Source organism: Rutilus rutilus, assembly GCF_951802725.1.
Source record: "Rutilus rutilus genome assembly, chromosome: 13".
In the NCBI taxonomy this organism is placed as follows: domain Eukaryota; kingdom Metazoa; phylum Chordata; class Actinopteri; order Cypriniformes; family Leuciscidae; genus Rutilus; species Rutilus rutilus.
In genome coordinates, this window is record NC_140218.1 from 6,467,862 (window position 1) to 6,493,046 (window position 25,185).

At 37.4% G+C, this 25,185-nt stretch overlaps 3 protein-coding genes across 3 annotated transcripts in view; 1 reads left to right on the plus strand and 2 right to left on the minus strand.

Moving 5' to 3' along the window:
* Window positions 1–285: 285 nt before the first annotated feature.
* On the plus strand, window positions 286–7,429 carry LOC311302373 (E3 ubiquitin-protein ligase TRIM21-like; the record flags this gene model as incomplete). The annotated part of the gene is made up of 6 exons (XM_084428190.1): window positions 286–354; window positions 719–808; window positions 3,517–3,750; window positions 3,881–4,028; window positions 6,765–6,791; window positions 6,888–7,429. The coding sequence occupies 6 exons, from the start codon at window positions 286–288 to the stop codon at window positions 7,427–7,429; spliced, it is 1,110 nt and encodes a 369-aa protein (XP_084284316.1).
* Window positions 7,430–7,951: 522 nt separating this feature from the next.
* Window positions 7,952–22,332, minus strand: tgm1l4 (transglutaminase 1 like 4; the record flags this gene model as incomplete). Its single annotated transcript, XM_084428191.1, has 13 exons — window positions 7,952–8,251; window positions 8,396–8,532; window positions 9,285–9,445; window positions 10,103–10,387; window positions 13,416–13,569; window positions 13,686–13,878; window positions 14,748–14,886; window positions 15,163–15,340; window positions 16,198–16,308; window positions 17,232–17,350; window positions 17,431–17,673; window positions 22,099–22,124; window positions 22,172–22,332. The coding sequence occupies 13 exons, from the start codon at window positions 22,330–22,332 to the stop codon at window positions 8,107–8,109; spliced, it is 2,052 nt and encodes a 683-aa protein (XP_084284317.1). The 3' UTR covers window positions 7,952–8,106.
* The window catches only part of LOC311302643 (AP-1 complex subunit sigma-2), a 45,884-nt gene continuing 42,949 nt past the window's right edge, over window positions 22,251–25,185 (minus strand). Inside the window, exons 5-6 of the mRNA XM_084428647.1 lie at window positions 22,421–22,626; window positions 22,251–22,343 (exon numbers count right to left, since the gene is read on the minus strand). Of these exons, the coding sequence (XP_084284773.1) occupies window positions 22,435–22,626 (192 nt within the window). The 3' untranslated portion in view covers window positions 22,251–22,343; window positions 22,421–22,434. The remainder of the gene's footprint in view (window positions 22,344–22,420; window positions 22,627–25,185) is intronic.

The following is a 25,185-nucleotide window of genomic DNA, read 5'->3' on the forward strand; positions in this document are numbered from 1 at the left end:
CAAAACAAGATCATTTTATGTTTGGAGCTGAAATAATACAACGCCACACATAACCGGAGCTGAACTGGAAAGAGAGTTCACACAGTCCCAAACACTTTTCCTTTACTTTTGCTGTATGAGCCGTGGATCTCAGATACAGTGAGATATGTGTGATTTATGTCACTTGGAGAAGAAATATTTTCTCAGCTACTTTTGAAGGGCCGACAGTGGAGAAATACATAGTATTCTTTGAGTATTAGTATTATCAAAACTGCTCTCTTACTTCTCTTCATTGTTTTGTCAGTCATGACGTCCTCCGCTGATCACAGGACTCACAACACTGTTCCTATAGAGGAGGAGAGTCGAGAGAAGAAGGTAAAGAGATGCAAACTAAACTCCTTAAACACAGTTTGAAATGCAGTTTTCCTATGTTGATGTTGGTGCAGGTCATGTTGAAGGGCTCGTAACTTTTATTTCAGCCAGTTTGATTGGACAAGCAGTGCAAGAAGAGTCTAGAAATGGTGTTTTGCAGAAAAGAAAGATTATACATCTTAAATTTGTATATATGCCAAAAGTTAATTTTGTCAACTTTCAAGAGTACACAGCTTAGAGACATGACCTAAAAGCCACCAAACAAAATTTTGAAGTCATTAAATAGTTTTCAAAATAATTATTCAAATGACTAATATGAAATTAATATGGAATCTATACCTGTGTGTTTCTCTGTGTGTCTCATCAGCTGGATCAGACACAGACAGACGTTTATCAGATGATCCAGGACAGAATGAAGAAGATTCAAGAGATCCAGAACTCAGTAGAGCTGAGAAAAGTGAGTGGAAGTAAAAATGCTACATTAATATTGCATTATAACATGTCAATCTGCTTAATAAAGGTGCTCAATTAAATAAATTTAAAAGTGACATGAGGCCTGTAGATGTTTTTTTTTTTTTTTTTTTTACTATTCCTTTAAACATGTAAATACATAATAACCCTTAAAGGGATACTTCACTGATTAGCATTAAGCTTTGTATCAGTAGAAACCGGTAGTATTTTGGAATGACCGTGCTTCCCTCCCTCATGTCTCCCTGAGACGAGAGATTTCTGTATTGTGTGTCTGGAAAAAAAAACTCAGATGACACAAAAATCCTAAACCTAAGTCGCACTGGACTATAAGTCGCATTTATTTAGAAATGTATTTCAAAAAAACAAAAACAATGTTACAGACGGGACAGTTCTACGTTACGGACGTGAGTGCTCTGAAAGCGGCACTAAAAGACTGCTTTAAAACTTTCACAGAGACCTCAAACAGAAAGCACAAAGCCTGTCTTTAAATTTTATTTTGTTTTGTATTAATTGTATCTTAATTTGAATTAATGTTTCATCAACCAATTGCCTGGATTTAATAAATAAGAAGTAAATATATTAGAAAATAGATAATCACGACACGGATGCGCTGCTAATAAAGTTGCCAGTAGGCCTACACATTGGATTCACGTTTATTATTATATTTTAAAAATACCCCAGTTTTTATGCAGGTCATATCATTTTATTTTGTTGTATTTATCCGCCACACCTTAAAGGCCGGTCCTTGAAAATATTGTCTGATATTAAACCGGTCCGTGGCGCAAAAAAGGTTGGGGACCGCTAATGTACCTAAACAACGATCACTCATATTGCTCCTCATAACCACTGAAAACTATAAAAAAATCGAACCCAAAGTCCAATTATTATGGAAAGTTATCTGACATTAAGCTTTTAAGGCTTGTAGGAAAAAGCTTAACTGTTTAATGTACATAAACAGTACAAAAAGGCTACATAAACAATGATCAGTACGTGATCACCAAATTTCTGGTTAGATATTTTGACAGTTTTAAGTGGTTATGATGAGCAATAATATGTATAATAATATGTAGGCTACATGAGTAATATGTAACACTTAATACCAAAAAAGTGGTGGGTACAAAATGACTCCCACCGTCCCCACCGAAATCGACGCCTATGTCAGAGGCTTTTTTGTCCAGAGGCGAGAGACTACAGCCAGTAGTAGGAGCTCGTTCCGCATGTTTTCAACCTGCCCATAGAGGGTGGGATCTCACTCACAGAATGTCCAAATATTGTCAGCCATCTTTTTTTTTAAGCTAAGCTAACAGTCTCTTGCTCTGTGGCGAAAGCTGAGTAGTAGGGGTGACCATATGTCCTCTTTTTCCCGGACATATCCGGCCGGGATTTCAAGATTGCCCAAAATGTCCGGGATTTGGCTTTTGCTTTTTACAGTCACTAGAGATGCGCGGTTGGCAGTTACAGCCGCGGACCCCGCGGATAAACCGCGGATCGGGCGGATGACGTGACGAAAAATAATATTTTAATTCAATTCGGGCGGGTGAACCAATCAAATGAAAAATATTACGTATACAGCAATCAGCGGATGGCGGGCGGGTGCGGTTTTGAAAATCGGTCAAAAACGTTGGTGCGGCTGGATGGCGGACGGATGATGAGTTTTGTGATGCGGTTGCGGATGAAATAATAGCCCATCCGCGCATCTCTAACAGTCACCATTCATTATGTTTACATGAACACCTTTTGTTTCAATCGGACTGAATTCATTCCGATTGGTGAATCTGAATGTAGTGTTTACATGAACGCTAAACAAGTGATCGGTTGATGTGTGTTTTCGTCTCGGTCGGGATCCGTGTGAAGCAAAATGCATGACCTGCAAAGCTGGCACGTACGTGTCAGTGTCAAATAATGTAATAATGTAAACATAATGAATGCCGACTGTAGAAAGCAAAAGCCGAATCCCGGTAGATGATATGGCAGAAGGGGATTTTGAAGATCTGAGGCCTCATTTATAACCGTTGCGTACACACAAAACAGGCCCTGAAAGAGCACTTCCAACGCATGTGTGATTTATAAAAACAAACTTGATGGGAAAACTTGACGCACCAGCACGCAAACTCTGACCCATGCGTACGAACATTTTGGAGATGGAGCAGTTTGGCGACACCGATGGTGAGCTGGAGTTAAATGTCTTTTTGGTCACTTTTAGACAGAAAATCTAAAGAAAATTATACATATACAGAAATACAATATAAATTAAATTTCACTCACCAAGCCTGTCACTTGAAGCAAATATCCATCCATTCTTAAATGTCCGTACCAGCGCGATGGGCCGTTTAGTGAAACTGAAGCATATTTATCTAATGGCAGATAAAGTAAAACCGTAAGCCTTCATTATGAGTCCTAATCATTAATACAGTGCATGTTCACAATAACAGTTTAAATAAATAAAAGATTGAAACACTTAAATTACATGAAATCATTACTGAGAAGTTACAACATTTTTTATATTCAATAAATATAAATATTTGTAGTGGGTGCGATGCTTTTTCCTGTGACATGTTTTAATGTTTTAACTACAGAGAGAATTGCTTATCATGATAAAAGCAGATTGTCTGAGAACATATTTTCATGCCTGAAAATATTTTATTTATATTATATATTTATATATTATATTTAATCTGCTCATTTATTTTATAGAGAAAAACAGATAAAGAGAGATCCTCCAGTGTTGAGATCTTCACTGATCTGATCCGCTCCATTGAGAGATATCAGTCTGATCTGCTGAAGATGATGGAGGAACAGCAGAGAGCAGCAGAGAAACAGGCTGAAGATCTCATTAAAGAGCTGCATCAGGAAATCACTGAGCTGAAGAGGAGAAACACTGAGCTGGAGCAGCTCTCACACACTGACGATCATCTCCATCTCATACAGGTCTGTCAACATCTGTCATAATGTACAATATTACAGGACCGGTCTTTCGAAATTAAACAGAACGAAACAGTAATAATGTCAAATTTAAAAAAAAATAACAATAATAAAATAATTGTCTCTCCTGCTGTAGATGTGCTCATCCCTGGACAGTCGTCCACACACCAAGAACTGGACTGAGATCAGGATTGACTCTGATGTGAATGTGAACTCTCTGTATAGAGCCCTGACTCATCTGAAGAAAACTCAAGAGACACTGAATGAAAAACTCAATCAAACTGGTATGTGAATTTTAATTACAGTCACGATAAAGTTCAGAGTGAGGAAGGAAGAAGGCTGGGTTGGCTTACTGAGGCTTGTGCTTTTTATTATTTCCACAAATGAAACTAAACCAAAACTTGTGCTCTCTGCTCTCTCAACAAACTTCTGAACAAAGTGACAGCAGTTTCTCAAGCAGTATCACAAGTTCAAACAGCACAACTCCTCAGTCCAGGTTCTCTCATTACTTCCCGTTTCCCTTTGGCTCTCATCCGGTCTCTCCGTGTCAATTACTGCAACAAGACACAGGTGTTTGTCATTTTGCACTTGACCTACTTACTCACTGCTCATCTCCTGACTCTCTCTCCCGCTGCAGACCTCACTGAACCACGTGCCCCTCGCCACATACCCCCAACTGCCCAACTCAGGCTCCACATTCCTGGATAGGAATCTGTACCCCCGGCCTGTGGACCACCCTGAATTTAAAGGGCTGTAATGCCAGACACCAACGTGTGATCCATGCGTTGGTATCCTTCATGCGCTGGAGCCACTGCAAGGGTGCATGGTCCAAACAGAGGGAGAATTCCTTCCCAGGAGATAATAGCGGATTGCCATCTATGGGCCATCTAATTGCTAAAGCTGTACTTTGTCTCTCTCTTTGAGGGCTTGTTACTGATGTACAGCACTGGCCTCTCCAAGCCCTCTGTCCGACGAGTCAGTCAGGAGGAGAAAAATCAGGAGAATGTAATAGTGGCCTGCCACACAGAGCAGCCTTTACTTGGTTGAAAGCCTGCTGACACTGCTCCGTCCACTGGAGTGGATCTGGTGCTTCCTTTTAGTCAAGTCAGTCAGCGGCTGGTGAGGTCTGAATAATTAGGCACAAATCTTCTGTAATATCCCACCAGCCCCAGGAACTGCCTTACCTCCTGTTTGGTCTTGGGTCTCGGGCAGGTTGCAACTGCTGCAGTCTTACTAATTTGGGGACACACCTGTCCATGACCCAAGTGGAAGCCCAGATACCTGACCTCCACACAGCTAACCACACACTTCTTCTGGTGGACCATCAGGCCGGCCACCCTTAGCGCTCTCAGAACAGCACACAGATGCTCCATATGACCAATTACTGTAGGATTCTTCTATTACTCCCATGTCTAGAATCGTCTCTAATTCAGTCTGAACCATCCTTCTTTGTGTTCAGGTAGACGATATGGCCGGCTGCGTACCACCACGCCTGGCTCGATCTCAATATGGTGCTGAATCAGGTTCATTTGACCAGGCAGGGGCGAGAACACGTCTGCAAATTCTACTCGCAACCTTGCTACATCAGTGAGCTGCGAGGGCAAGAGGTGATCTCCTCCTGGGGAAAGAGCAAGAGATTGGATTTTGGTGCTCACTTCTGGCTTGAGATCTTCCTCCCCTCCATCGCTGGCATCACTGACTCCGCCTCACTCCATTTTTTTAAGAAGGCTGAGGTGATATATTTGACGTGCCCTGCTCCTGTCTGTTCAACTAACCTCATAATTGAGATTGGGGTTAGGGTGTTCCTCACCATGTGACCTCAAAGGGTCCTTGACACTTGACGAGTAATTTCGAACTAGACGTAGGGAGCAATACAAGTACTTTATCTCCCGGTGAAAATTCACGCAGTCTGGTTCCCAGCTGACACTGTTTGTCCTGGGCCTGTAACAAATTCTCCATACAGAGCTGCCCCAAAGTGTGGGGTTTTAATCTCAGGTCCAGCATATGCTGAATTTCGCTAAGCTAGGCTAGTGGTGGGTGCGTCAAACAGACTTACAGCAGGCATGGAGATGAAAAAGGTCTTATGGACTTATCTAACTCTGGGGGATACGGTGAATAAGCTAAAGTATAGTTCTGGCCAGCTGGAGGTTCATGAGCCTGACGACCCAACCCTTTGGGAAGGTGTGAGAGAGAGAGAGAGAGAGAGAGAGAGAGAGAGAGAGAGAGAGAGAGAGAGAGAGAGAGAGAGAGAGAGAGAGAGAGAGAGAGAGAGAGAGAGAGAGAGAGAGAGATGCAAGGATTCACCAACCCCAGGGCAAGCTACCATCTGGTCCTCCTTAGTCCAGTCTCTCTCATTTACTTCCCGTTTCCCAGTGGCTCTTATCCGGTCTCTCCATGCCAATTATGGCAACAAGACACAGGTGTTTGTCATTTTGCAACTGACCAGGTTACCACTACTCTCCCGACTCTCTCTCCCGCTCCAGACCTCGCTGAACCACGCGCCCCTTCGCCACAACAGTGTATAGATTTTTTTTTTTGGCAGTAACTAAGAAAATATTATTTTCAAGGAATATTCTGGGTTAAATCTGTCATGCTGGTGATCAGCAGAAACTATATTTAGTCTCAGTTTGTAAAGGATCTCACTGTTTCAAAAATAGAATCATTAAACAACTAATCCTGTCATATATAAACTTTAACTCATGACCATTTAAAGCAGTTTTGCTTGAAATACTAGAACAGAATGTGTAAATATCTGTATACAAACTATAATGACACATTTTACTGAATTGTTGATAATAGAGCTTTGATAAATATACAAGCTTCAAATTTCTTCACTTAAATCCTATTTATTAAATCCTAAAAAGTATATTTACTGTAAACACATTCTGAATTTCGTTTTACAAACGAAGGGGCGAGCAACATTTACATGCCACTGATGCTGCCAGTAGAGAGAAACTCACTGTTAACCTGAAACTATTGCTATAAATAATTCATCATTATATTGTCATCTGTGTCCACAGGGTTGAAGTTTGTGCAGAAGTTTGCAGGTACAGTGTGACTGACTCCATTTTCTTCAATACACTCACAATACTTTGTTAATCTGTATTATATGCTGTACATCTGAAATGTCTGATCTCTTTCAGTGGATTTGACTCTGGATCCTGATACAGCGGATCCATATCTCATCCTGTCTGATGATGGAAAACAAGTCAGTTGTGGAGGCATTAAGCAGGACGTCCCAGAAAACCCAAAGATATTTGATGAGGATTGTGTTCTGGCAAACCAGGGATTCAGTTCAGGGAGATTTTACTATGAGGTGCAGGTGAAGGGAAAGACTGAGTGGGCTTTAGGAGTGGCCAGAGAATCAGTTAACAGGAAGGAGGAGACTGACAGTTTGCCGAGTCCTGAGGATGGAGTCTGGATTCTGGTGCAGATTAATGAGGATCTAAATGTAGTTTGTGATAATCCACCAGTTATGTTCCCTCAGAGATTGAACCCTGAGAAGGTTGGTGTGTTTGTGGATTATGAGGAGGGTCTGGTCTCTTTTTATGATGTGGAGTCCAGATCTCATATCTACTCTTACAGTGGTCAGACTTTCACTGACAAACTCTATCCATGTTTTAGCCCAGGCGATAATGATGAAGTTGAAAACTCAAACCCACTGATCATCACTCCTGTCAGTTAAAAAAAAAAAAACCTTGAATTCTGAAAAGATTAACTATGGATGTGCTGTTTAAATTTTTTTACTTACAATTATAAAGAAAATGTAAATGTGATAGACAAAATGTGTACAAGAGGAAACTAAACCAAGAACTATAATAAAATATTATAGTTATATGCACATTTGAATGGACGATGAGTCTATATTTCTAGTCAAGACAATGACTTCCTTGCTTTTCTCAGTCATTACTACTTTACTTTTTTATCTACTATAACATTTTATATGATTAAATATATGTTGAATTTCTACATAATATGCTAAATTTCCAGAGTGTTTCTTCATGTTATTTTGTAAGGAAATCTCTGAAGCCATTTTCTCTCTCTCCTCTCCAGCTTTGGTTTATATTTTAATGACTGCATCATCTGAAAGTGTTCAATTCTATAAATATGTCTTGTAAACCAAAAAATGTTCTAATTATTATGCAAATACACATTGGAGAACAATGAATATCTGCTCACATAAACATTACAACAGACAGACAGGATATAATTTAAACATGGAGGATCTTTATTGTTGAATTACATTAACTGTGAATGAAAATACTGAATTATTATTCAATGCAGATGATCCTTAAATCTAGTACATATTCTTCAAGAGCAGCGAGAGCATTAGAAGGCTTTAGTTTACAATGACAGTGTTTTTCACTTTGCTTTGACCACGATATCAGTGAATCCGTGCACCTGAGTGAGCAGACGGCAGTCCATCGATGCCAGGAGCTTCTGAGAGCCGGAGACGGTGGGAACAAACTTCTCCATCAGTGTAACCGTCGCAAGCTTCTCCACATCACTGACAGACACAAAGACGATATCAACTCTCTGGAAGCTTCACTCTTTAAATATCATATTTAATGCAGTACAATTTATGTTTTGAAGCAAATCTACAGTGCATGAACACGTCACAGCTGAAATTAAACTGCTGTTAAACACTTACCCATACGGGATCTTTCTAACGCTCTGCATTCCCAATCCTTCTATACGGAACAAAACGTTCCTCAACACTTGTGACAGCGGGTTCTGGAACGTGATCTTGACCGTCAACTCTTTACCCACCACAGCGCCCTCTAGAGGCTGAAACATGCAAACACAATCAACAGAAGAAGAGATTTTTTTGTGCTGAACTGAATTCGCCTGTAGTGTTTGTATTTAAAGGTATAGCGGAGGATTTTTTACTTCCGGGTGGATCACCTATACCATTGGTCCTCCTAATTGTCAATCATTATGGTGAATCAATCAAACTTATTCAAAAAGTGGAGAGGGCGGGTCTTATCTAAAATTCGGAAAGATCCTCCGCTATACCTTTAAGTAAAAGCAAAGCTGAAACACTTTTATAAATAAACAGAAATTAGGGACACAAAACATGGAAATCATTTTTGTTCTAAAACAACTTTTTAGTCTGTTTTTAACTGAGCATCACTATACAAAGTTTACTTTCTCGCCTCCTTAACTCTCAAATCTCATTCACACTTGTGTACAATTCAAATACGGTGCCTTTAAATGTGCTGCACCAGCTTGAGCATCTACACTAAACGAAATGGATTCTCACATGTGACGTAACTGAATGTGGCGGTTTGAATATGCAAAATAGAAAATGAGATTTGAGATCTAAGATAGAGAGAATAAATGTTGAGTATGTTCCTCACTTGAGCATTATATGACTTCAGAAGTGGAATATAGTGTGCAAGTCAGAATATAGTGCACTACTATGATGATACTTTACAGTAACATAATCTAACTGCAACCAAAGTGTAAAATCACGAAACAGAAAAACATGTTGTGCTTGTTACACGTGACAAATAACGACTAGTGTCTCATTGGCTTACAGTGATAATGAGGTCTGGTGTGCGCAGTCTGAAGTTGAACTGTGTGGCCAGAATCTGTTTGGTCTGATTGACCCGTCCGGTGATCGAGAGCATCAGAGCGCCCTGATCCACCAGATGACTCATGTACTCCTTATACAGCAGAGTCCAGGGAATAGTCTTGGCTGAAGGGAGACAAGGGAACATGGCATTAACGACAACAATAAAACAACTCATTGTTATGAAGAGTAATTAAAATATTTATAAAATGCCTCATATATATATATGATTCCGGAAATTCCATGGATTTCATCCTACATGAAAAGTCAGGAACTAACTGGGATTTTTAAAGGCAGAAAATGTAGTGAAAATGTTAATATGCGTGTTCAACTGAAGAGCTTTCATGCAAAGTTTTTGTGCTCATATTCCAGTAATTAATGGACTGAACATTTATAAGGCAAACAAAGCATTTTGGGCCATTATCTTTTTTCGCTCTCAAAAATGAATGCAAATTTTATGTTGTCGTTAGCAGTTTTTAGGTTTGTTTTTTCCTCTAAAATTTCTCATAATTGTGGCTCAGAATGTCTGAGTTAATAGCTGCATTTGTTAAAACCACTTGATGATCAGGCCTGATTTGCAGTCGGTGTTCAAATTCATCCCAAAAAGGTTCAGTGGGGTTCAGTTCAGACCATATAATGCTTACTTTCAAATTGAATTTTAAATAGATATTTCTGTACGTGAACAGCATCTTGATCACTTCGATTGGCCTAAGATTTAGTTTAGCTAAATGTTGCATTAATTTCCCTTAAATTTAAGGAGTTTAAAAGTCAAACTCCACTCACTCTCTAGCGGTTTGAGGTCGACGGGAATCTGGTCCTTCTTCACGGTGGCTTTCAGCACTCCAGTGTAGTACATGACCAGCACCTCATACAGCAGACTGGCCGTGCGCTGCTTTGAGCCCTTGTTCTTCAGGACGATGGAGAGTTTGGCGTCTCCACCGATACGAGGTCCTTCCCCGACCATGACGATCTCAATGCTCACGTCGTTGTCGGTGGGTAATGGGTACAGAGTCGGCTTGGAGCCGAAGCGACTGGCCGTTTCCACAGCAATGCGCTCCTCCTCCGAACCTGAGAGGCAGGAAGATGAAGGGAGAGAATGAGGAGTGTGAGTTGCTGCATTTTATTTAAGAGTTGGAGTATTAGCTCGGATCCAAATGCTAGAAAATTCAGGAAAATAGTATAACGTTGTGGTATAACGAGCACACTCGCGCCCTCAAGAAAGCAGCCCGAAAAAATGGAGCGCAGCTGGAAGAAAACAGAACTAGAGGTTTCTCGCATTTCGTGGAAGGAAAGTGTTATTGCATACAGAAAGACCTTAAAAACTGCTAGATGATCTTACTTTTTACTCTCTTAGAAGAGAACGAACAGAACCATAGGTATTTATTTGATTCAGTGGCTAAATTAACAAGAAATAAAGCCTCAACTTCAGACATTCCCAAGTAGCACAGCAGTAATGACTTTATGAATTTCTTTACTTGCTAGATGAGGAAATTACAAGCATGCAACCCTCTACTACAGTATCACATCAGACGTTGTGTTATAGACCCCTTGATGAACAATTTCATTCATTCTTTACTATAGGAGATTGAAGAATTGTCTAAACAAAATCATCAAAATCCACAACATGTATGTTAGACCCTATACCTACTAAGCAACTGAAAGAGAAGCTTCACGAAGTTATAGATCCTCTTCGTAATATTATTAATTATTCATTGTCATTAGGATACGTGGCGAAATCTTTTAAGCTGGCTGACTGTTATTAAACCTCTCATTTAAAAAAACGCGACTTGATCCTACAGAATTAGTTAATTACAGTCCGATCTCAAATCTACCTTTTCTATCAAATATACTAGAAAAGGCGGTATCCTCACAACTGTGTTCATTTTTAGAAAGAAATGGTATCTGAAAGTCAGGATTTAGACCATATCATAGTACTGAGACAGCTCTCAGAGATACAGATGATTTTGCTCTTATCATCTGATCGTGGTTGTCTCTCTCTATTAGTGTTACTCGATCTTAGTGCTGCATTTGATACTATTGACCACAACATTCTTGTGAATAGACTTGAAAATTATGTTGGCATTAGTGGAGTTGCATTGGTATGGTTCAAATCATACTTATCTGACCGTTATCAGTTTGGAGTAGTAAATGAAGAGATGTCATATTGATCACAAGTTCAGTATGGCGTACCACAAGGCTCAGTACTAGGACCGTTGCTTTTCACCCTGTACATGCTACCCTTGGGAGATATCATTAGGCGCTAGTTTTCACTGTTATGCTGACGATACTCAGCTCTATATTTCTTCACGCCCTGACGAAACTTACCAATTCACAAAATTAATGGAATGCATAAAACATTGGATGACTAGTAATTTCCTACGACTTAATTCTGAAAAAACAGATACATATTTTTGGACAAAAAACCTCTGCACGTAATAACCTAGAATACTGTCTAACACTTGATGGCTGCTCTGTCAAGTCTTCGTCGTCGGTTAGGAACCTGGGTGTGCTCTTTGATACCAATCTTTCACGTGAAAGCCACATTTCTGACATCGGTAAAAACACATTCTTCCATCTTAAAAATATATCTAAACTACGCCATATGCTCTCAGTGACTAATGTAGAACAATTAGTCCATGCGTTCATGACCTCAAGGCTAGATTATTGTAATGCTATTATGGGTGGTTGCCCTGCACGCTTAATAAACAAACTACAGCTGGTCCAAAATGCAGCAGCTCGAGTTCTTACCAGAACCAGGAAGTATGACCATATTAGCCCGGTTCTGTCAACACTGCATTGGCTCCCTATTAAACATTATATACATTTTAAAATCTTGCTAATTACTTACAAAGCACTAAATAGTTTAGCTCCGCAGTACTTGAGCGAGTTCTTAACGCATTATAGTCCTTTGCATCTATTGCGATCTCTTTAACCTGGCATTCACATAACATCAATTTTTATTAATCAGATCAGTTTAATGATGGTTAGGCTGCAAACAATTAGGGCAACCGAAACCGGGAACACTTCCTATCACACCCAATGTATTAGTTACAGCGTAAGAAGAATGACATCTATTCTAATATTAGTCTGTCTGTCTCATCCTTATCCTGAAGTTACTGTAGTCAGCCGGATCGCAGCCCTGAATGTCAGTAGACGCCGTGTCTACTATACTGTCCCCTGTGAAGGCCTTGTCGACAAGACAGCCATCGGCACAGATCATCAGCAGAGACCACAAGAACCAGACAGGTCCTCCGCACAGGCCCTATGGCCAGCTTCAGCTCCATACAGGTGTGAGTATCGAATCTGAGTTCATGCTTGAAACAAGATCTGCCCGCGGGGTCAGATAAATAATCTTGTTTTCACTTTTAATTGAGTATTTTTCTGACCCCACTGACAGACTTTTTTCTTGTTTTAAGCATAAAATCGAGAAATAGATAGATAGATAGATAGATAGATAGATAGATAGATAGATAGATAGATAGATAGATAGATAGATAGATAATTTATTGTCCCTTAACATTGTTGTTTATTGTCTGAGAAATCAAGAATTATAACTAGTAGTTTTCCTTCTCAAGTAAACGTATCTTCATTCAAGGATTTTTAGATATGTAATAGGTAACGAGAAAAAAATGCTGAAAAAAGAAAATATTTATTTTTATTTTTATTTTATTATTACTTATATTTAATTTCAATCTTTTGTTATGCATTCTCATTTTAATTTTTATCTTTTTTATTGTTATTATCAAGTGAGTCTCATCTTCAGTCCAGGTATTTTGTATGGTATTTAATCTGTTTTTACAGATTAAGTACTCTACGCTTGTCAAAATGTCTTTTGTATTGTAAAGCACTTTGAGCTGCATTGCTTGAATGAAATGTGCTACTGTACACAAATTAAGATTATTATTATTACAATAATTAAATATGCATAGTTATGCATGTGTATGAATATAAATATGCATGGAAATGGGTTATTATTTTTGAGTTTACTGCTATTAAAGATGCATGATAATAAGGAAACATGTGTCTATGATTCCTTAAAATGCTTTACAGGAAGGTAGACTGAGGTTTTGGACACAGATTGCATTAGTTTTGTTACCCTCTGGGTATTTGTAGAGGTGTGTGATGTCCATGCGCTGCTCTGATCCCACAGCTTTGGTACTGATGCGCTGGCCGATGGTGTTCTTCTCCACGCTGACCTGACTGAAACTTCCATTGGGTTTCTTCTGCCAGTAGATCCTATCACTGTTCACCTGAGACACAGTGAAACGAGTTCAGTGGATGTTTTGACTCAGAGAAAAAATTGAATACAATGCTCAAAATGAATCATCAGATCAGCAAATGAGGATAAAAAAGTCAAAGGCTTCACCTCGGCAAAGACGAACGGCGTGTCGAATTTCAGGTTGACTTGTCCGTTGCGGACGGCGGAGACGGGCGTGGGGCCGCAGCGGTACGAACCCTGGCTGGGCTCCTGAGGGGTCGCGTCCACCACCTGCCAGCCACCGTAACCCGCCGGCAGGTCGGGGCGGGCCATCCACGACTCGTTCCACACGTGGAAGTTCCTACACAGGAACAGAGCTTATTGGCAGTCGGCAATTCACACAAATATAGTCGAATAAAATAGGGCCTGAATCTAAAATGTACAAATTAAGTCATTCTTATGCATCACATGTGGTCATATCAGCTGAAAATGCAAAAAAGTCACACAAAAAAATCCTACATTTATATTTATAAACTAAATAAACAACTAAATAAATGCAAAAAATATCTATAAAAAATAAATATTTTTAATTTAAATTAAATGGAAACTGAATTAATTTCCCATAAATCCCAACTAGCTATTTTTAATTCTAAAGGGTTAAACATTAAATCTAAGTTTTATATTAGATACTTGTTCATATAAAATATCTATTCCTTTTAAAATAAAATAAAAATTCAATTTCTTTGGGACAGCTCTAAATACAGTTCAAAACCCCTGATTTTATATTGATAAACACTAAATAAACAACAATATAAATGCAATATATATGAAATTAAACTTTTTTTAAATTTAATTTAAATCAAAGATAAATTTTATTTTAAATTAAATTAAACAAGCTATTTTTCATTCTATAGTTTATATATTAGAAATAGATTTTAGTAGATCATTGTTCATGTAAAATATCTATTACTTCTCAAAATATTAATAAAACATTTTTTTTTTGCTTTTAATGCTTAAAATAAAAGTCATGGGACGCAAAAATGTCTGATATTCGTGGATAGTGTCAGTAATGATCACTTCTATTTAAGAAAATGTAAAAAACATAGCCTAAAAAATGTTTTTTTTTTTTAAATGACACATACAGTAATTATTAAATAACACTGATGACATTAATGCCAATGATGAAAGGAACATGTGATATTGATTGATGGATGGTTGTTTTTATCATACCAGACAGAATCGTTGGTCTTGTCTTTAATTAATTCCATCTTTTCATCAATGTAAATGTCAGTGGTCAAGGAGAGATCGGTGTCGTGGGCGGAGCTGAAGTTGGTCACACAACGAGTCGGGATACCGAGACATCTCAGCACTGAGAGAGAAACAGGAAGAGAAGCGCATTACAAACACAGAACGGAGTACAAGCTGCCGACACAATAGTGAAGTTCTCTTAAACTTTCCCAGGTTAGTTATATTTATAGCGCCCCCTTGAGGACTGACGGTTATCACAACAATCACACGCTGGCCAATCATTCTCGTCTGATTTGCATACACATACAGCGTTCAGTCTTTTAGAAGATGTTTGTATGCATTATTTCATTGCATATTATCAAATGCAAATGATTTATGCCACAGAAACACAACGTACCAGAGTTCGTGACTCCAGCGTAGACCCAGCACTGGGCGAACTTCACGGGTTTTCCTCCACTCTTGTAATACTGTTTGAGAATGTCTCCGCTCCCGCTCCAGGCGGTGGGAGCCGTCCCGCCTTCATAGCTGTCCGACCAATTACCTATCAGCACTCCTTGGTCGTCATTAGAGTTCACCTGTCACAGAGAAGAGGAGGAGACCTTTATAAAACAGGTGCTTTTTAGTTGTGGAATTGGGCATCTTAAAGCGGTTTCTGAGAAACGCTGTTGAAAGTGGATCGGACCGAGCACCACAACAAACTTGTAGCCAATCAGCAGTAAGGGGGCGTGTCCTCTCACGAGGGGGGAGGTGCCTGTGCTTGATAGAGTGTTTGTGAATTTGGGGGCGGAGCTATCATGATAGGGGTGTGTTTGTTTTGGTGATTTCAAATATCAACAGCTTTCTTCAGCGTTTCTGGGTTTTAAAAAATAAAATTATACGCATTCAATTTATCAAAAGTGACAGTAAAGACATTTATAATGTTACAAAAGATTCTATTTCAAACAAATGCTGTTCTTTTGAGCATTCTATTCATCAAAGAAAATGAATGTTCAATCCTGAAAAATAAAATGCATCACTGTTTCCACAGAAATATGATCAGCACAACTGTTTTCAACATTGATAATAATCATAAATGTTTCTTGAGCATCAAGTCATCATATTAGAGTGATTTGTGAAGGATCATGTGACACTGAAGACTGGAGTAATGATGCTGAACATTCAGCTTTGATCACAGGAATAAATTACACTTTACTGTATATTCACATAGAAAACAGTTACTTTAAATTGGAAACATATTTAATATTTTTTACTGTATTTTTGATCAAATAAATGCAGCCTTAGTCAGAATGAAATACTTCTTTAGAAAACTGAAAGATTTAACTGTACTATATATTTATAATATCACTGTAATATTTGTTTAAACCATAACTTTCCTCAGTTGTTTAGACAGTTTATGAATGCATGATGTCCATGCGTTGTGAATGAGACTCACCAGAGCAGAAATCATCCTGGACACGATCACCGGGTCTCTCCATTCGGTCATAGCGACCCGACTCCTCGCCGCCATCAGGAACAGACACGCTTCCAGCACATCCTGCTCAAACTGATGAAACACACATTTCACTACAAAATCATATAATAATATTTTCCTCAAGATCTGCTGTAGAGCCTGAAACAAACTCTGATTATTTTCCTGTTTTCTCTGTAAAGCTGCTTTGAAACAATCTGTATTGTAAAAAGTGCTTTGTAAATAAAGGTGACTTGACTTCACTCCACAAAATCATAAGAAATCATAATAATAGCAACAACAATCTGAATAATAATGACAATAATAGTAATGGAAATAATAATATAAATACTAATGTAAATAATAATCATAGCAATAGTAATAATAATAATAATAATAATAATAATAATGTAAATACTACTAATAATAATGTAAATAATACAATAATAATAAAAATTTAAATAATGTAATAATGCTAATCATAGAAATAGTAATAATAATAATAATAATATTTAAATACTACTACTAATGATAATATTAATAAGTACGTAAATAATGCTAATAATAGCAATAAAAATGGCAATAATAATAATAATGTGGAAATAATAAGAATACAATAATAATATTAATAATAGTAAATAATAATAAACACAACAATAATAATAATAATAATAATAATAATGTCAATACAAGTAATAGCAATGGGAAAATAATAAAAATCACTTAAAATATAATAATAATAATAATAGCAATATTACTACTACTAATAATAATAATAATAATGTAAATAATGTAAATAATAATAATGCAAATAATGTAAATAATGTAAATAATATTAAAGGAGAATAATAAAAGCAATTAAAAATATTATAATATTAACAATAATATAAGTAATAATAATAATGATAATAATAATAATAATAATAATAATTACAGCCGTAATAATAGTAATAATAGTAATAACAGCAATAAAAATAATAATAATAATAGTCACTCTCTATAATGGAATTGTTTCACACCTGGGCATAATTCCATGTTCTGGCTCCAATTTGCTGCTCGGTTCCGTAATAAATTCTGCCCATGCTGTTGAGAACATACTCTTTTCTCTCCACCTCGTTACTCAGATACACAGAATCATCTGAGGAAAGACAGGTGTAGGTACAGTAGTGTTACTCCAGTGCTGTAAATGAAGCCAGAATGAGTGTGTTGGGCCCGTACCTTCACACCAGGGGTTGAAGAGCAGGAACAGGTCGTTCGGGGAGCAGGGGAACAACAGCTTCCCCTTCGGAGAGAAGGACACGACGGTGATCATGTAGCGGCCGATGGAGGCGCTCGACAGGCTGTTCACCGACACACGGACACGGTTGTCCTTCTGCTCCACGATCTTCATCTCCCAGCCGTTGTCTTCCAGCACGTCGACTAGCGGAACAGAGATGCGGATCCCAGTCGTGACGACAGAACCTGAGGAAGAGAACGAGACGTGGAAGAGTTAAAGATCAAGCTTTGATCCGTCAGTGACTAATGCATTCATTCAGCAAGGACGCATTAAAGAGATATTTCACCTAAAAAATAAAATTAGCCCATGATTTACTCACCCTAAAGTCATCCTAGGTGTATATGACATTCTTCTTTCAGACGAATACAATCTGAGTTATATTAAAAAATGTCCTGGCTCTTCCAAGCTTTATAATGGCAGTGAATGGCTGTTTCTGTTTTGAAGTCCATAAAAGTGCATCTATCCATCATAAAAGTGCATCTATCCATCATAAAAGTGCATCTATCCTTCATAAAAGTGCATCTGTCCATCATAAAAGTGCATCTATCCATCATAAAAGTGAATCTATCCATCATAAAAGTGCATCTATCCATCATAAAAGTGCATCTGTCCATCATAAAAGTGCATCTATCCTTCATAAAAGTGCATCTATCCATCATAAAAGTGCATCTATCCATCATAAAAGTGCATCTATCCATCATAAAAGTGCATCTATCCATCATAAAAGTGCATCTATCCATCATAAAAGTGCATCTATCCATCATAAAAGTGCATCTGTCCATCATAAAAGTACATCTATCCATCATAAAAGTGCATCTATCCATCATAAAAGTGCATCTGTCCATGATAAAAGTGCATCTGTCCATCATAAAAGTGCATCTATCCATCATAAAAGTGCATCTATCCATCATAAAAGTGCATGTGTCCATCATAAAAGTGCATCTATCCTTCATAAAAGTGCATCTATCCATCATAAAAGTGCATCTATCCTTCATAAAAGTGCATGTGTCCATCATAAAAGTGCATCTATCCATCATAAAAGTGCATCTATCCTTCATAAAAGTGCATGTGTCCATCATAAAAGTGCATCTATCCTTCATAAAAGTGCATCTATCCATCATAAAAGTGCATCTATCCATGATAAAAGTGCATCTATCCATCATAAAAGTGCATGCGTCCATCATAAAAGTGCATCTATCCTTCATAAAAGTGCATCTATCCATCATAAAAGTGCATCTATCCATCATAAAAGTGCATGCGTCCATCATAAAAGTGCATCTATCCATCATAAAAGTGCATCTATCCATCATAAAAGTGCATCTATCCTTCATAAAAGTGCATCTATCCATCATAAAAGTGCATCTATCCATCATAAAAGTGCATCTATCCATCATAAAAGTGCATCTATCCATGATAAAAGTGCTCCACACTGCTCTGGGGGGTTAATAAAGACAGATGCGTTCGTGTGAGAAAAATATCCATATTTAAAACTTTAACGACTAAAATAACTAGCTTCCGGCAGACGGCCGTACACATGTCGACTTATGCCAAAGAGTAACACTTGACGATGTATGATGTAGGAGTAGCGTAAGCATTGACGCCGCTCGCGGTTCAAACAAACAAACTCAAACTCCTCCGACATTTCTCTTTCAAAAATGGTCGTTTTAAACTTTGAATTCGTGACTTCACTTCAGAAGGCCTTTATTAACCCCCCAGAGCAGTGTGGAGCACTTTAATGATGGATAGATGTAAGTTGATGGACTTTTCAAAAAACATATAGCCATTCACTCCCATTATAAAGCTTGGAAGAGCCAGGATATTTTTTAATTTAACTCTGATTGTATTCGTCTGAAAGAAGAATGTCATATACTCCTAGGATGACTTGAGGGAGAGTAAATCATGGGCTAATCTTCATTTTTGGCTGAACTATCCCTTTAATGGTCAAGCTTTGATCCGTCAGTGACTAATGCAGTTATTCAGCAAGGACGCATTAAATTGAATTAAAGTGACAGAAAAAGACATTTATAATGTTACAAAAGATTCTATTTCAAATAAATGCTGTTCTTTTAGAACTTTCTGTTCATCAAAGAATCCCGAAAAATGAAATGTATCACGGTTTCCACAAGAATATGAAGCAGCAGCACAGCCGTTTTCAACACTGATAATAATAATCATAAATGTTTTGTGAGCAGCACTGATTAATAAAGAAGCAGCAGGATTAGAGGGATTAGATGCCATCATAACTAGTCCTGGCCCAAAACCAACCACTTCATGACTCACATCCATTAGCATCCAGATACAAGTGTGATGAATAGATTCATCTGTCAGCGGAATAAAGGGAAAGATAACTGAACTAACTGTCAGAATGTCTGGACTTCTTTCTCTCTTTGTTACACACTTAATTATCAGTCAATCAATGATAATGCATCAGACTCCGCCTGTGATTTCTGTAGCCGCTGCATGTGTGTGTTTAATGAGTGACGGCTGAGTACACAAACACTTTACACACAAGAAATACAACAAATAAGCTTTAAAGGAACACGCCGACTTTTGGGGACTTTAGCTTATTCACCGTATCCCCCAGAGTTAGATAAGTCCATACATACCCTCTCCATCTACGTAACTCTGTCTGACGCACCCACCGCTAGCCTAGCTTAGCACAAAGACTGGAGGTAAATGGCTCCAGCTAGCATACTGCTCCCAATAAGTGACAAAATAACGCCAACATTTTCCTATTTACATGTTGTGATTTGTATAGTCACAGCGTGTACGAATAACAAGGTCACATGAGACACCTGATCCATCTTCTAACCGTATACATACTGGGAACTATATCCTCAGAAGGCGAAGCACTGCTACTTGGGCGGAGTGATTTGCTCGCAGCACCTGAGAAGCCCCGTGGTGAGGAGCAGAGAGTTCGCTCAGAGCTGGAGTAAATCACTCCAGTAGCAGTGCTTCGCCTTCTGAGGATATAGTTCCCAGTGTGTATACGGTTAGAAGATGGCTGTGTCTCATGTGACCTTGTTATTCGTACACGCTGTGACTATACAAATCACAACATGTAAATAGGAAAATGCTGGCGTTATTGTGTCACTTATTGGGAGCAGAATGCTAGCTGGAGCCGTTTACCTCCAGTCTTTGTGCTAAGCTAGGCTAGCGGTGGGTGCGTCAGACAGAGTTACGTAGATGGAGAGGGTATGTATGGACTTATCTAACTCTGGGGGATACTGTGAATAAGCTAAAGTCCCAAAAAGTCGAAGTGTTCCTTTAAATGCACTGAATTATCAGATTCTGACATCTAATATTCCATCATATTCAGATAATGATTGGGATTCTTTTCCTGATGCTGATTCTGGTTCTTCTGTTACTGGTTTTAATGGTGTTTCTGATTCTAGATGTGAGATAATTGTCGTTCAACACCTCTTTTGATTCGATTATGTAAAGTCAGAGGTGTGTTCACTGTGAATGAGACGGATGTATTACAGTAATGGAGAAAACATGAACTGAAACTCAAAACAAACAGTAAGAGGGAATCCAGACAAGTCCGGGCATGAGTGTGTCATCTGAAGAGATGTGTGTGTCTTTAGCATGTGTCAGATTAGGACAAGCACAGATATTTAATGGTGAAGTGAGATAGAATTGAAAAATAATGACTGTTGTCAAACAGGTTTATCCTTCTCTTGCACTTTGTTACACATCTTTCCCTCGCGGGTCAAAATGAGCCGAAGCCCTAAAATTATACTTATTTTTTTACTACTACTTTTACTATACTATACCTTTTTCTTTTCTTTTTGTTTCTTTTTCGAGAAAGCAAATAAGCAATATTTTTTTCTATTTTTTAATGCATTTTTTATTTTATTTACCTTTAAATTACTTGATTTGATCAATAAACAATAAATAAAGCATATTTCTTACATTCTTTCAACTTAAATTCAAAATAAATCACAATTTCATGCACAACCCTTTTAATTCAGCTCTAAATATCTTACATTGTAAGTCTTTGCCGACCTCTTGTGTGAAGAATAATAATATAACATGATATTTCATGACTCTAGCCATTAGATGGCCTGTTCCGCTGGGTCCTAAAGTCAGATACACATGTAGACATTATAAAATATTTATAATGTTTTAGCATTTTTAGTTTGAATTCTAAGAATTTGTAGGTTTTTCTGTGTGAACTGAAGCATTCCTCGCATTCTATTCATTCATGAGGGTCAAATTGACCCGCGAGGGAAGATGTGTTACTTTCTTCAATTTCAACCACAAAACTCCTTGAATCCATTAAATTATATATTTGTGTGTGTATTCGTGGTTCAAGTGACAAAAGTCCTAAAGTCGGAGGAACACTAAAGTTTTTAAAAAAATGAGTGTGTGTGAGAGTGTGTGTGTATGAGAATGCCCCTTGAGAAGGATTGAGTCAAACACACTCACTCAGCTACAGTTGCAGGTTGTCTGATCTGTGTGTGTGAGTGTGTGCTCTGTGTATGTGTGAGAAGGATCAAGTGGAACACACTCACTCAGTTGCAGTTGCAGGTTGTCTGATCAGCGCGTATGTGAGAGAGTGTGTGTAAGAGTGTGTGTGAGAGAAGGATCGAGTGGAACACACTCACTCAGCTGCAGTTGCAGGTTGTCTGATCTGTGTGTGTGTGTGTGTGAGTGTGACACTCACTCAGCTGCAGTTGCAGGTTGTCTGATTTGCTGTTGAAAGGTCTGGAGAGCTCGATCCACATCTGGAAGGTCTGTCCTCTGCGGATGATCAGGTTGTCGCTGAAGTAAGAGTCTGTGTGATGCTCGCGTCGGTTCGGCCCATCTCTGGACTTCAGGAGGTCCACGGAGCGCACCATCAGAAGCGAGTCTGAGGAACAGAGAGCGTTAGATGAACAGAGACAGTCAGACCACAGGAGTAACTGAAGTACTCCTCCTCCTCCTCACCTAAAACAACAGGTCTAGCAGACGCAGACGCGGGTCCAGATGTTGGTGTGGATGACGCGGGTCCAGATGTTGGTGTGGATGACGCGGGTCCAGATGTTGGTGTGGATGACGCGGGTCCAGATGTTGGTGTGGTCGCAGGCACATTTGCACGTGTGCTGGGACCTCTGGTAGTGTTGGGCACTGAGCTCGACATTTCTACAGGTAGGCTGAAAAATCAAGAGAAAAAACCCTAAATATGTTAAATATATTTTCATAAATAAACAAACAAACAAACAAACAAATAAATAAATATTAAAACAATTAATTAATAAATACAATTCTAATAAATACATAAACAAATAAAGAAATGAATTCATGAACAAATAATCAAATAAATCAAATAAATAAAATATTAATAAATAAAAAATAACACAAATAAATACAATATAAAAATATATATATATATATATTTATAAAAGTTAAATAAAATATAAATAAACATTAAATTAAATAAATACAATTCTAATACATGACATATGTACTAAATTATTTAGTCATATTTATACACGTATACATGTATAAATAATGTATAAAGAATTATTAATACACATCTTTCTATTTAATTCCAGGTTTACATTATTTTGATCTTGAATCATCGAATAGTAACGTCACATACACTAACAGAGAAAAGTTTGGATGTTTTAAAAATGTTTTCCATGTCTGTCGTTCTTCTGTCGACATGATGTGCTCTTTGTTATGGATCTGAATGTCTTACAATATAAATTAAACATTATTATTGATCCAAAGGCTTCTGTTTAAATGCTGTTTAAGTTTAATTTAGTTGACAACGTGAATATTTTGAGTCTTCATCGCTATCTAAGAATGTGTGTGAGTGTGTGTGTGTAACACTGTTAAATTACTAAAAACAGATCAATATTTAGTTTTCACTGACACACCACGGCACAGCCTACTGAACAATATTTTGCCGTCACGTTTCTCTATTAAACTGATCCAGGGATTAATGACGAGTTCTGTGTCGTCAGTGACTATTTTAATGAGCGATTATAAAACTATTATCCAGAGTTTCTGGCTCGTCTGACAGCGTCTCCTCCCACGCTAAACGTCCAGTCATTAGCATAGTTCTTCACAAAAGACTCGCAACACTTACACACACTTACACACACACACCTGCATAATAACCCATTAAACATCATGACATCATCATCATCATCATGTGTAAAGCAAAGCCACTGATCATGCAAAAACATGTTTTACAATAACTTTCATTTTTAAATAATAATTAGGCCTCAAATTAGTGCATATTTAAGTATAATGCATGTATGAAAATATATGAATCAAAGTTTAATGATATTTCGAATGATCCTGTTTTAAAAGCATGTTATAAATGCCCAAACAACTTTAAATGGCATCATGAACATATACTTTAATGCAATACTGGTGCCACATATATTTTCAATTCTATTAAGCATAATGTTTATCATCATAAAGTGTAACAGTAACGCAGTATTGATGGAAGAGTGTTACCTGTGTCTCTGACGGAGCGGCTGCTGAGTGTGTGTGTGTGTGTGTGTGTGTGTGTGTTGATGAACTCAGGGAATGTTGGGCTCTTATTTAAGCAAGTCGCCACTCCTCCTCCTTCTTGATGACACTTACAGTCACAGATGAAATACAGTATCTCTTCCTCCTCTTAATCAACAGGAAATATTCCCGGAAAATCAAATCATGGTGAATCACAGATCAGCGGCTTAAAATCTGTGAATCAAGGCAATTCATTAAGCAATTCAAATTAAACATGAATATGAGGGTCAAGCTGAATTATTATTATTTATTAATAATATTATTATTGACTTCTGAAAGCTTATAAATTAAAATAAATTAAATACCAATAAATTAAATACATATTTAATAAGCAAATATGATTCTAATAAAGGAATAAAATTCAAATAAATACTAAATAATTTAATAAATTAAAATAAAGGAATAAAATATAAGTATTAAATAAGATAAATACAACTCTAATCAATAAAATTCTGATAAATAAATAATAAAATTAGTAAATAAAATAAATAGTTCTAATAAATAAAGGTTAAAAATTAACTAAATATAAATAAGTTTTAAATAAAATAAATACAAATTCAAATAAATAAAATGCATTACAATTATATGGCATTTATTTATTTAAATAAACATTAAATAAAATCAATAAACACATTATTATAATAAATAAATACAATATAAATCAAATAAGCTTTAATAAAAATAAATCAATACATGTATTATTTATTAAATTATTTATATTATTTAAATTCCACATTAGGTTTTGATCTGGAGTCATCAAACACACGCTTCACACACACTAACAGGGGAAAGTTCGGACGTACTTGTTCCAAAATTTGTTTTGAAACGTTTCATAAAGTATAAAAACTGTGACACGCTCAAAACATTCACCAACAATCTGCAGTTTATGACGAACACACACATCCTCCGCATACTTTCCAGAGTTTTGAACCAAAGTCACTGAACTAAACGACAAAAATGCGAGGTGTGTCCCATTTCACATTCTTCATCATTCCGCAGAAAGCCACAGGACAGACTGAGCTACAAGCTGATGAGCTCGTTCAGCTTAAAACGAGAATTGCTGGATGTTTTGAAAGTGCAACATTTACACTTTATGTGCAAATGAAAAGGTTTTCTTGTGTATCTATAAGTGTGCATATCTAAACTTTTGAACCTTCACACCCAGATCACAAACACACTCACTCATG